This window comes from Cryptomeria japonica, chromosome 10 (genome assembly GCF_030272615.1).
Source record: "Cryptomeria japonica chromosome 10, Sugi_1.0, whole genome shotgun sequence".
Lineage (NCBI taxonomy): Eukaryota > Viridiplantae > Streptophyta > Pinopsida > Cupressales > Cupressaceae > Cryptomeria > Cryptomeria japonica.
The window spans coordinates 720,067,174-720,080,188 of NC_081414.1; the positions used below are offsets into that span (position 1 = coordinate 720,067,174).

Here is a 13,015-nt window from a genome sequence, read left to right on the forward strand (position 1 = left end):
ATAATATGTTAGCATATCTTCATTAAAGTATGTGGTATTAAATGATATGGTATTGTTTAGTCTACATTACTTCATTCTTGACAACCATGTTTCTTCACTTTATTGTTTTTCTTGGATTCATTTATGTAAATTATAATAGATTTACATTTTATATGTGCTAGCATGTTATACAATTCCTTATGTGTTAAGTAGGGTTATATCATGTTGTGTTTTAGATTTAATTAAATCATGTTAGTCATATAATTCTTAAGCTTAAAAAATTTTCCTCCTACATCACTAAAGTAGCATTTAATTAAATACTTAGTTATTTAATTAAATCACACATGTATCAATTTAATCATGAAGTATTGAGAAATAAATAACATGGAAATTAAATTAGACATACATGTTCATTACCCAATATGTTACTTTTAATCAAAGCAATGCATACATTGTTTATTAAAATAACATGTTTGAGATAAAATATAAGCATATATATATATATATATATATATATATATATATATATATATATATATATATATATATATATATATATATATATATATATATATATATATATATATATATATATATATATATATATATATATATATATATATATATATATATATATATATATATATATATATATATATATATATATATATATATATATATATATATATATATATATATATATATTGATAAATGTCATAACATATATATCACTGTACATCAAAAATATCATATCATGATCATCTCCCATCCCCAGGACTAGTAGTTAGAGGATGGTGACTATATTTACCCTCCTGATATGGTTGTGGGGGTGGGCCCATGGGTGTATATCGTGATGTGGAGCGTGAGTGACTCTGCAAGAAGCTCCTATGATCCCTCTCCATCATGATCCCTTGATAGGTGGTTGCCTTTGCCCGAGATGTTGCTAGATTGCGCTCTATCTGTTGTAGTCTCTCTAGCCAATATCTCTCCCTCTCTCTTTAGACCTTCTCAAACTAAATAGGGGTGAATAGGTCCTCATGCCGCCCTGCACTCCCCTGTGGTCTATGCACTATCTGCAAGAAGCTGGAAATGTGAGCGATGGTGATGAGATATGTCACTGTGTTCTGGATCAGGGAGCACCACTCCTGGACACCAACTACAGAGATAGAGAGATATTTTCATCAGTAACATTCTATATCATCAAATCTAAAAATATTAAGATTCATAAATTAAATAATCATAAAACACTTTACTTGGATCTCCCTCTCGCTAATAGGGGTCTGGGAAAGGACCTCTTGTGACTGGGACCTACTAAGCTATCTGCGCTCATAGTGTCTCTGCATGGTGGGAATAGGATGGTGGGGAATAGAATCAGGACCCCTTATAGGTTCCTTCTCCACTCGCGATGGGATTCTTGGTGGATCTAGGGCTATGGTGTTGTCCCCTAAGTGATGAGGAAGTGCATCTGATTCATCCTCCTTTGCCTCCTCGCCATCCTCCTCACCCTCCTCGTCCTCCTCATCCTCCTCATCCTCTCCTTCCTCATCCTCTTCCTCCTCTCCATCCTCCTCACCGTCACCATCTTGATCTCCCTCTCCTGCATCAGGATCATCTCCATCACCACCAGCCTCCTACTGCCTTGCATCATTGTCTTGATCATCTATGTCCTCACCAAGGTCCTCAGATGTATTAAGGTCCTACATGTCTCCATGGTCTAGGGTTCCCTCTAGGGAAGTCTACCGGAAAGATAGCTCTAGGGTATGTCCCACCCCACCATGTGATGTATCGTCGATGTGTGCCCAGATCATCTCTATAGTCGGCCATGATATCCCAATCTGACCCATTTGAATTTTTGATATCAATCTCATCACTGGTAGGTCTCGGAATGGCTCCTAGCTTAGGGGTCACATGTGAGTGTCGAATGTAGATAGGCACATCTGTAGGGACACACTGCTCAAACCCAAACTATCACTAGACTTAATCGAAGTAGAATGGGACTATAGTGTGGCTATACCATCCCTCCAGGAGATGATTCCTTTGCATACAAAACAACTGCCTATGTATACTTGCCCATATGTACATCCTAAGGTAGGGTCTCTATCTAATGACCAATGTTGTCAATCTGTCAAAACTCACTCTCTAATGCAGTAGATCCCAAAACTACCACTCACGAGTAAGTGGATATGTGAACACTCTAGGCCACTCCAGAACCAAGTCAATGGGTACCCTAGCAGGTCTAGTGCATGTAATGTGCTTGAATATCCATATATGTAGCAGTGTGCAGGTCATCGAGTTGCATCCCTATCCAAACACATACTCACCTAGGTCATGGTAGAGGTGGGATAACATGCTCTACCCCTAGAATAATACCCTCAAATGTCTCTCCATGTCTCTAACTGCGTAAGTGAGACCTCTGTGCATATGTTTTGCGCCCATTAGGGCACACAGCTAATGAAATGGTCGCAATCATCAGTTGTCTCACTAGTGGAACCGCACTGGTGGGATGCAAGAGCTAACTGACCATAATGTGGCCCCTCATCTCACTGAGCATCTCTCTCTTGATGTAGTAGACCTCCTCCCTCTTGTAATCAGTAGTGGTGCGGTCTGCTCGGTATCTCACTGTCATTTCCTGATAAGAAGATGAAGTATGTGGTAAACATCCTCAAGTGTGACTATCATCTCCCCATAGGTAGTAGAAAAGTGGAGGTATCCACATCCCATCTCTCCATCAGTGCCATCAGCATCGCTGGATGGAACTTGATGGCGGGCATGGTCATCACGTACCACAACCCTACGACATGGAGCAACACTCTATCCTTTGGTGAAAGCCATAGAATCTAACTCTGCAGACTCCGGAAGGTGTGACCGGCAGTATGCTCATGAATATAGGGAAAAATCTACAAAATTAAAAACATCAAATCATCAATAATCGCTCAATCAATCATAATCATCTAACAAAAGCATCATCAATCTATACTATCTATCTAACGTCTGATCCCATGTGACCCTTGGCTGCTCTGAGTTGGGACTAGGGTGCCTTGGGAGGATGAGCGTACCCACTTGGGACCAAGGACCAGGGCGCCCTAGGGCCCGTCGGGCCCAAACAGGGGGCACATGCATGATTTAGACAGTGACATCATTAATCTTGAAAATGAGCGTAAACAGAAAAGTCAAAGAAGAGTCAACGAAAGGTCAACTCACCTCATCGAGTAGTTCATCAGTCAAAATGGCTCGATGCAAGATCTTCATCCGTGTGGGTCACTCGGGTCGACATCGAGGCATGATAACTGATGTGCGGGCTCCTCTATAGTGAATAGTGTCGAAAGTCAAAAAGTGACAAATGAAAGTATTTATGTATTATGCTCTTTTTCATTTTTATAATTTTAAGTTATAAACCCTAATTTCGCCCTTTTCACTCAAATCTATCATAACTTGAGCTAGGGGGCTCCTATTTTGTGCATTTGGTGGTGTTGGAATCATACTTTCGCCCTCTTGCTCTGCATTCATTCCATAAAGTGCTTGGATGTACAATCGAGCCTTGTTGTGAACATGTTTCATCAAGGTCTTCATCACATTTCGTTGTGGTAAACATGATACCTTGTTTCACCTCACTAATAAGAAAGCCGAAACAAGGGGGGTATATAACTACCCATGAATTTCATCACTTTTCTTAGTAAGCATTAGGTGATTTTGTCATCTAACATGTGGTTTTGTAGGGTGTGGTTCCTAACTGTGTACTGCAAATACCGCTAGGGGCTTCATCCGACAACTTATGGATATATCTTTTTTTCAAATGATGTTTACTTTTTATGTACTTTAGTTTGCATATGCACATAGTGTCATATGATCGCTAAAGTGGAAACTAAATGTAGCATCGTAAATTGTACACCCTTGCTAGGGTGGTGCAATTCTACGCTTGGTTTAGCACCCACCTTAGTGTGTTTTGCATCTTGCATTTCTCATCTCCTTTAAGTATTTAATTAATTAATTTAATTTAATCTAAATTCATATTTCACCTCTTCACATGTTATAAAGTTGGGCCCTTTACTCTAAGTGTGCCCCTTTTCATTAAATCATAAACCCTAATTATGTCCTATTTCAACCTTTAAGGCTTGATTTCGCATATCAAAGCATCTTGAAATCAATAGTAACTTTGAGATTCTATCTAATATCATCATATCTAATGGCCTGAAAATTTGGTGAAAGTTGGTCGGACCATGTGCACTTTGCACATGGTCCCCGATATTTTTCCTGAAATTTTGGGAGCATAATTCTATGATATATGATGCTTAATCCCAAAATATTGGTGGGAAATTCAATCCTAGGTCGGCCTAAAAATGAAATTAATATCTAGGGTTTCATACATAAGATATCTCTTTCTTCATTTGAAGGCATCTAAGGAAATCTAGAAAAGAGATTTTTGAATGAGCACAAGGAGCCTTCAATTTAGCGAAAGAGAAGATCTTTGGAGTTTTCAACAACATTCAACAACACCTATCAAGCAGTCATCAAGAATTATTTCATCAATTGGGGGCTTTTGAAGATATGGGAAAGCAATAGGAGATCACCAACTGAAGATTGTCTTGTACCTCTCCCTTGGGGTTGGGTATGATTTCATGTTGTTTCTATGTCTTTTTATGAGCTTAAATACATCAATTTGATTTACATTTATGCTTTAGAGAACTTTGCATCATTGATTTAGAGCATTTACTTTGTCAATTATAAGCAATTAGGGTTTACTCTTAGGGTTGCTCTAGATTGTTTACTCTCAGCCTAGGATCTTGCACACACACAAGGTTCTTGCACACACACAAGGTTCTTGCACACACTATTTTAAATTACAAATTGATTATTCGTTGAGGTGGAAATCACCAAAATGGGGGTTTGACTAAGGCAAAACCCTACATAGCCACCTAAAACCCTACTTTTCAGCTATAGGTGCAGATTCAGATCTAAGCGTCACTGCAAGTTTTAGGACCAACAAAGTGCACATAGACTATTTCGGAGGGAAGAATTCATCAGAAACCCCTAGGACAGGGGCGTGGTGCCTTGGTCCTCCTTTTTTTCAGTAAGATTTGGCATAGCAGTGGGTTTCAGGTCTCAGATTCCAGTTTTATAGGTACAACTTATGTCTGTAGAATCAGGATAGTGATGCAGCACCCTAGTCCTAGACATTTTAGCTCAGATTTCTGACATAGGTGCACCTCTGAATTTGCCTCTTAATTTGTACTTTTCAGCAACATATATGTTATTCTCAGTCCTGTATTTTCAAATTAGGGTTATTTGTATATATGTGCATCTTTCCTATCTCTCATTTGCAACAAGAGAATATAAACCCTGAGAGGTAATCCTTGGCTCTCTCTTCCTCACAAGAAGTAGTAGAAGTGTGTCACCTCCCTAATCTCTTTCGTATTCCATGAGTGTGTATGTAAGAGTGGGATTAGGGTTTGCTTGCTTAGTCTTACTTTTTCCCCTACACAAGTCTAGTAAAGGGTAAGACTATCAAATCCATCATCATCATCACCTTGATTTCAAGGTCTATATTTTCCTTTTAGTTTCTTAGGTTTACATATTCAAATCACTCTCCAAAATATTTCCAAAAAAATTATAAAAAACAAAACAAAAAAGAAAAAGGGTCTCCTTTTCATTTCCTTAGCTCCATTGTCTTCCCAAAATAAAAATAAAAACTTAAAAAACATAGGATCTCATATATCATTTCCTTAGTTGCGTTTTAATTCAAAAGTAAAAAATCTCCAAAAGCATAGTATAGGGACATAATCATCCTTTAGTCACATCCTCATAACATAGCCTAGTTGCATTATCATAAGCTCATTCCCAACCTTCTCAAAACATCAAAATTAAAAAATCTCCAAAAGCATAGTATAGGGATGCAATCATCCTTTAGTCACATCCCCATAGCATAACTTAGTTGAATTATCATAAGCTCATTTCCAAACTTCTCAAAAAAAAAAATGAAAATCCACAAATCATAAAAAAAAATTAAAAAAATAGTCAAAACCAAGTATCAAAGTCATATCCAAAACATCAAAATATTTGTCCAAGACGTGACTAGTCCTAACCTGAATAGGGATTGGTTACAGAAAATGATGGAATAAGTTAGAACAAATATCCCTTTAATTCAAAAATAATTATAATTATTCCAACCTTAATTCTCTTATGACACCCTATCATCACAAACAACCCATCATTTATACCAAACCAATTTACACATGGCCCAAAACTATCCAACCTCCACATTTTTATCACCCCAATCCCAATCACAAAACTTGCAATTCACAAATCCTCTCTACCCACAACCCAACATTACACCTCACATGTCACAAACAAACATGAAAAACCAAACCCCCTTTCAACCAAATCCAAATCCAAAATCAAAAGCCAACCATGTCAAATTCTCAAAACTATTTACATTCTCCTCCAAAGAATAATCACATACTAAATATTTTCACAAAGGCTTTTAGAGTATCAAAACAAAAACACGATGATCAAGACATGTTTTATAAGTAAGATCAAAATCTTATACCTATGTCTAGCAATGGCTTATCCTACCCTGAAGAAATTAGCTCTCAAATTGCCTCCATATCTCCTACCGTTCCTTCATCCCCTAAAACTTCACAAATACCATCTCCATTAAATGACACATCCAATGATGACACCTTTTGATTTTACCCCCAAGGGCTATCCAATATACAAATCTAAGATAATCCACTTCTTTATACAAATCCCTTATACAATTGAGACATCCTAGATCCAGTGTCACCATATGCTTCATTCCCAATCAAACATACTCTGGAGAGACCCATTCAAAATCCATTCTTATCATGACAAATTTTTGAGTCCTTTCAAGAATCATCCATACATATCCAAACTCATACCCCATGTTAAAAGGATAATCCAAAGATAGAATAAATAAGTCCTAGCATAAATCAAGATTGGGATATCGAGACCCTTCCATCCCATCCAATTTTTGACCAAGATCCTATATCTCAAGATTCTTATGATGATACCCTTATTCCTTTTTGTTTCATCCAAGATGACCCCCTTCCATCCCAAGAGCTATGTATCCTTCCAAATCTCATTCATAATCCACTCTCTAAGCAAGATCATGGTATCTCCTCTATCCCATCCAATGATCCTAGTCTAAATCAAGGAAAAAGCACAAATTAGAATGATCTTCTTCCGTGTCAAGATCAAAGTGTCCCTTCATATCCACATCATGATCCTAATTCTCCTCAAGATCTTGTCACCCCTACTCAAGCTAGTCATGAACTCCTTACTTATCAAATGGGTTCCTCCACGTTCATTCGATTTGGTTTACTCCATGATCCTGTCATTCCTTCCATAGCATATACCTCTCAAAATGGACTCCCATCTTGTGTTAAAAATAATAAGTATCCCATTGGTAAAAAAATATATCAAAGCATACATTATCAAGGCAAAGGGTTAGGCATCCATGAATAAGATATATTAGAACCCCTTCATAAAAAAGAAAATCCAATTTATCAAGGCCTTGGCTACATACCTCAAACTCAAGACATTGGTATCCCTTCTAAATCCCACCTCCCTTCATCTAAATCTAAACATACACATTCCCCTTCATCCCTTTCATCCATCTTAGGTCCTTATATTCCTCAATCCAATAGCCATACCCCTTTCATCATGCTTAAGTTAATTTTGAAGGATAATTGCAGACCGGTCAACTTGAATGATTGAATTGTGATTAAACTATTTTGACTGATTTACCCCCCCTCTCAGTCACTGGTTAATCCTAACAATTGGTATTAGAGCCTTGGTCCTCTGAAGAAAAGCTTGACAACTCGAGGAAAAGATCATGGAGGAATACCGGTATTAGAAGCAAATTGATGAAGCCAATGAAATTATTGCTTAGCTGAAAGAGAGACTGAGAAAAACTCTTGCTAAAAGAAAGGAACTAGCTCTACAACTAAATGAGAGTCAAGATATCATAGATAAACTCTCATAACAAAGTGGATCTAAACAAGCAGAAGAAGAAGTCTCAGAACTAATGGAAAAGAACAAGAATTTGACTGAAGAAATCACATGTCTAAAGAGAGAACATGAAAGTCAGGCCCTGAGAATGACTGAAATACTAGAAGCCAGTAGAAATGCAAATGAAACAAAAAGAGATGTAGAAGAAGCTTTGTCAAAAGCTGAAAAATCCAAAAGGCTTGTTGAAGAAGCCCTAAGAGAAAATGATGCAATCATCATTGTGAGAGATGAAGAAATTTGAATTCTCACTCAGGAGAATGAATACATACATGAGCATCTGCATGACAACACATAGGAAAAGGAGAAAATGATGAAAGAGATTGAACAACTCAAAAATGAGTTGAAAGGTGCAAATGAGAGAAATGAATTGCTAAGGAAATTTAATGAAAGCTCTGAGAATATAAATGAACAACTAAAAGCTCAAAGGACAACAAAGGAGACAACTGGTCTTGGTTACTCCGAAACAGGTCTTATGGAAACCGAAGAATCATCTAAATCCAAAAGGATGAAGGATGATAAAAGGAACAATTCAGGAATGAAAGGTATGAAGTTTTCTAAATCTTCTTGCAATCATTCTGGTAAACTAGGTCATAAGTATGATGTCTGTAAAAATCAACCGGTTAGTCAAAAGAAGTCTTTCACCTTTGATGGTTACTACCATAATTGTCACTCGATCTATCAGCATGTCAAATAGAAGAATATTTAATGGATATTGCTTTACATGCAATAAATATGGACACAAAGCTAAAGAATACATGTTCAAGTCAAATATATTAAGAGCACCATTCAAAACAGTTAGCCCTAACAAGAGGAGTAATAAGTTCAATGCCACATGTTCCACTTGTGGTAATTTTGGTCATGTTACAACAAATTGCAGAATGGGAATGGGTCAGAGAAATAATGCAGGACCATGGAGGACAAGTAGTATGGCATGTTTCAATTTCCATAAGATTGGTCACTTAACCAAAGAATGTAGGAACCGATCCTATAACCAGTTTGAAGACAGGAACCAGTTTGGCAAGAAGAAAGGGCAAAATGACTTGAAAGAAAAGAAGACAATTGAAGAAGTGAGGAATGAAATGAAAAAGACATGGATTAAGAAGGAAGAAAGAAAAGAATGAGAAAGTCATTTTGAAACTAATTCATCATCCATCAGTGATGAAAGTTCCTCTTCAAACTAGGCATATCGATGCTCAGGGGGAGCACATATGGTAAGATCATTATTGAATCCCCTCGACCGATATGAGGTTATGTCTATCTGCATAGTTTAGATGCATAAAAGTTTGTTTAAAGCTCTTGTTTGGTAAATGTTTTGAGGGTTAGTGTAAATGTTATTTGTGTACCAGTATCGGTAACAAGTAACCGGTAAAAAGTAAATTGGTGTACCTTAAGTTGTAAATGGTCAAATTTACACTAACTAGCCATTGCATTGAAGCACCGATAAATCTTAACGGATAAATAAAGAAATGTCAATACTTTTCATTCACCTTGCTTTCTTGTGAAAATTCTTGAGCTCTCATGTGACCTAAGGTGATCAAAATATTGCTAGTGTTATTTGTGCGAAGTGATCAAGCAGCGTTATAATAGTGATTGGCAATCCTAGAGGATAAGGTATTCAAACACTGTTTTGAGTACTTTGTTTGAAGTTCATCATGGGAGCTTATGTATCGACTCCTGTATTGGTTGAATCACTTAAGGAACCACAACCCAAGATCAAACTTCATCCTATGAAGGCTGGAGAGATTGACATGACCGGTGCCCTATCATCTGTGCCCTCTGGTGTGTTACTGGTTGAAGATATTCGCTCCTTCATCCATTGCAAGCTTGAAAAACTTGGAGACAAATATATTTGAAGTGAATTCAAAGGGTTATGTAATCATGATCTGCTGAAGGTAGAATATTTACATCTGAAGACCAAGGGTTTTTCAAATGTTGTTGACTTTCCCGATCTATTTCATGTCGATTGGGTTAGGTATGTATTAAGCAGAGTGCATGATCAATTTATATGGTTGGAAGCTGAAGCACCGATCAAGATTACAAAGGATGTAATTCAAAGAGTAACAAGGTTTAGCACAACCGGTGAAGCACTAACCCTAAGAACAATATCATCTATTGAAGTCACCTGGTTGACCAAATCCCGTTTTGATAGTAGAGCAATGGCAATCGCTCATATTGAGGATGCAGAAGTGAGGTTTTCTTCAGCAGTGTTGGGTTATAGGGTCTATCAATCAAGTCACATGAACAGTGTGTCGAGTGGTGTTATACATGCAGCCTATCGAATTATCAAGGAGGATGCAACATATGATATTTGTGAAATGATCAGAAGTCAATTTCTTATGAACATGGAGCGAATTAAGAAGGACAAGAAGCAAGCATTCAAATAAGGCTCATTATTGGTATGTATATTTTTCTATGTGCAAAACTTATTTCCCAGTAAGGGTAATGTAGTATGGTCTGAAGAAAAACCTATCATGGTTCAGATAGGTGAGATGATTAGGGATTTAGGAGATAGGTTTGGAGAAACAATGTGGGATATTTTAAAAAATTCTAAATAAGAATGCACAAAAGAGAGAGAATCCCAACCGGTATAGTTTAGAAGTATAAGGACAACATTTGTTTTCTAGTTGACACTGATTGTTGCATCATTCAAGCGATTCAACCTAGAACCTTTTGGATACCTGCCATGGGTTATGAGGTCAGAGTAGACATTACTAAGGTGTATGCAAACATGTTACTGTCTAAACCGGTAGACAGAAAATAAAAGAAATTTGGAACTTATGAGGAGGCAAGCTCCAAAATAAAATAGGAAATTAAGGAGCCAATCATACAAAATAAAGTAAGGAAAATTATTGATACACTAGACAAAATTATGGAGGAGAAGCATCCGATGCCACTACTTCCACCAGTACTAGTGAACAAACAGAGGCCAAATCAACCAAAGCTAAAGAACAAACAAGAGAAAAGAAGAAAATGTCAAAGGCAAAAGCCAAGGGTACTACAACCAACAAGCCGACATCATACACAAAAAAATAGGAAATAGATACTCCTGCATCTTCACTGAGTAAAGGTAGACCGGAAGGAGTAAAATATGCTAGGAAGAAAAAGTGTGAAGGGACGGTTGACACAAAGGCTAATAAGAAGCCAAAGAAAGATGTAAAGGAGGGTGATAACACTGACACCCAATTTGATGTAGAAATAAAAGAAGTCAGAAGAAGTGGTAGAAATGTACTTCCAACTGTTGATGAATTGGTCCATGGGATCAAAGAGTTTGGAGGTTTATCTGGTGTTGGGAGAAAATATCCCCTTTGCAATGAGGAGGAAAAAATAAAAATTGAAGATGCACTTATGTAGAACATGCATAAGCTATGCAGATCTCCCAGTGAACTATATGAAATAGTTCCATCCGACTTGCAAGATCAAATTGAAGGGAGATGGAAAACCGCTTTAGCTATTGAGAAAGAGCATAGGATAAAAGCACTCATGGAAGTGCAACATGAGCTTGATTATAATCAAGCATCTATACTGGCAGAAGCATGTATTCAATGCTTTAAAATAAGGAACAGGACATGGAGAGTTGCAATAGGAGATGTCCAAGGTGTGCATGATGAGGGTGTTGCCTTGTGGAATAAAATCTTGAGCCAACAAAAGGAAGTTGAAGAAGAAATAGAAAAGGGAACAAAATAGAACCAAGGTGCAACTACCCTTGACAAAGGGAAAGGTAAAGACAAAGACTCTACTAAAGGTTTTGATGTTTTCTCAGTTGATGATATCATCGGTAATGTTGCGTCAGATATTCCTAATCTAAGTAAGGATGTAGAGAAACCGGTTGAACTCAAATCAACCGTTGAAACTATTGATATTGGTGTTTCACCGGTAAAGGAAACCACTCAAACCAAGCATCCCAGTGTAGATGAAGTTATAGTTGAAGATATACCTTATGAAGATACACCTCACAAAACTTCAATAACAATAAGTCCTACTGACAATGAACCCTTTTATCAGAGAAAAAGGAAATAGTGGAGAAGGAAGAAAAACATAAGGAAGTAGAAAAGAAGCAAGAAGAGATGACAGAAATAGAGGAGAACGAAGAAAAACATAAGGAAGAAGAAAAGAAGCAAGAAGAGATGACAGAGACAAAGGAGAACAAGAAAACAATGGTGGACACTCTTCCAGTAAAGAGGAAGTTAGATTTAGAAAAGGAGAGTGAAAAGAAGAAAGTTAAATTCACCACTGCAGCCAGCTCTGTGGTTAAGGATAAAGAAATGGATGAAGAAACAGAGGAGGAAGAAGAGGAAGACTTTGTAATCGACATAAAGAAGATGAACCCTAAACAATTAATGAAAGTTTCTGGAAAATTGAAACTTCAAGCTGAAAAGGCAAAATTTAGAGCAAAGACAAAGAAGACCAAAATTCTTAATACTGCAAAAACCATTTTGTCTAATCTCATTCCTGACATTGCTATATGACAATGCACCCATCATTGATCAGTTGGGAACTCTTGTCAAAGCAATTAGTTCAAAGGCAATTGATCTGGAGAAGGTTGCAATTAGACAATATGAAACAAAGAGAGGTGAAAAGTTAATGGAATACATATCAATTGGCAAAGTTGCTCTCTCCAGCAGCACTAAAGAGGTCAAATCCATTCTACTGGAAGTTGGCCAATTATTGCTCAAGTCATCAAACTTCATCGATTTAATCCAAGATCTTGAAGATAAAAGAACTCAGACTCAAAGGGAAATCCAAGATCTGGTAGGTTCTTTTGATCCTCTAACCAGCTCTACAATGACGTTTAGTGGAAAGGTCAAATAGTTAACTCATGAAATCAAAGAGTTAAAAGAGGAAGAGGATAAATGAGCTCTTAGTCTGCTAGAGCTACAATGCTACCTTGCACCGATCATTGATTTCATGCAAAGAAATGTCAAAGAAATAGAAGGCATGATAAGTGCACTTGACTATAAGTCGGTAGATGAAATGGAGGATTTAGTTACATTTTTGCATGGACACTGCA

The 13,015-nt window shown here is 37.1% G+C and overlaps 1 protein-coding gene across 1 annotated transcript; it reads left to right on the forward strand.

The window, feature by feature from the left end:
- Positions 1-12,071: 12,071 nt before the first annotated feature.
- On the forward strand, positions 12,072-12,473 carry LOC131859151 (uncharacterized). The gene has a single exon (XM_059212708.1). It carries the CDS (start codon positions 12,072-12,074, stop codon positions 12,471-12,473), a length of 402 nt encoding a protein of 133 aa, XP_059068691.1.
- The last annotated feature ends 542 nt before the right edge of the window (positions 12,474-13,015 follow it).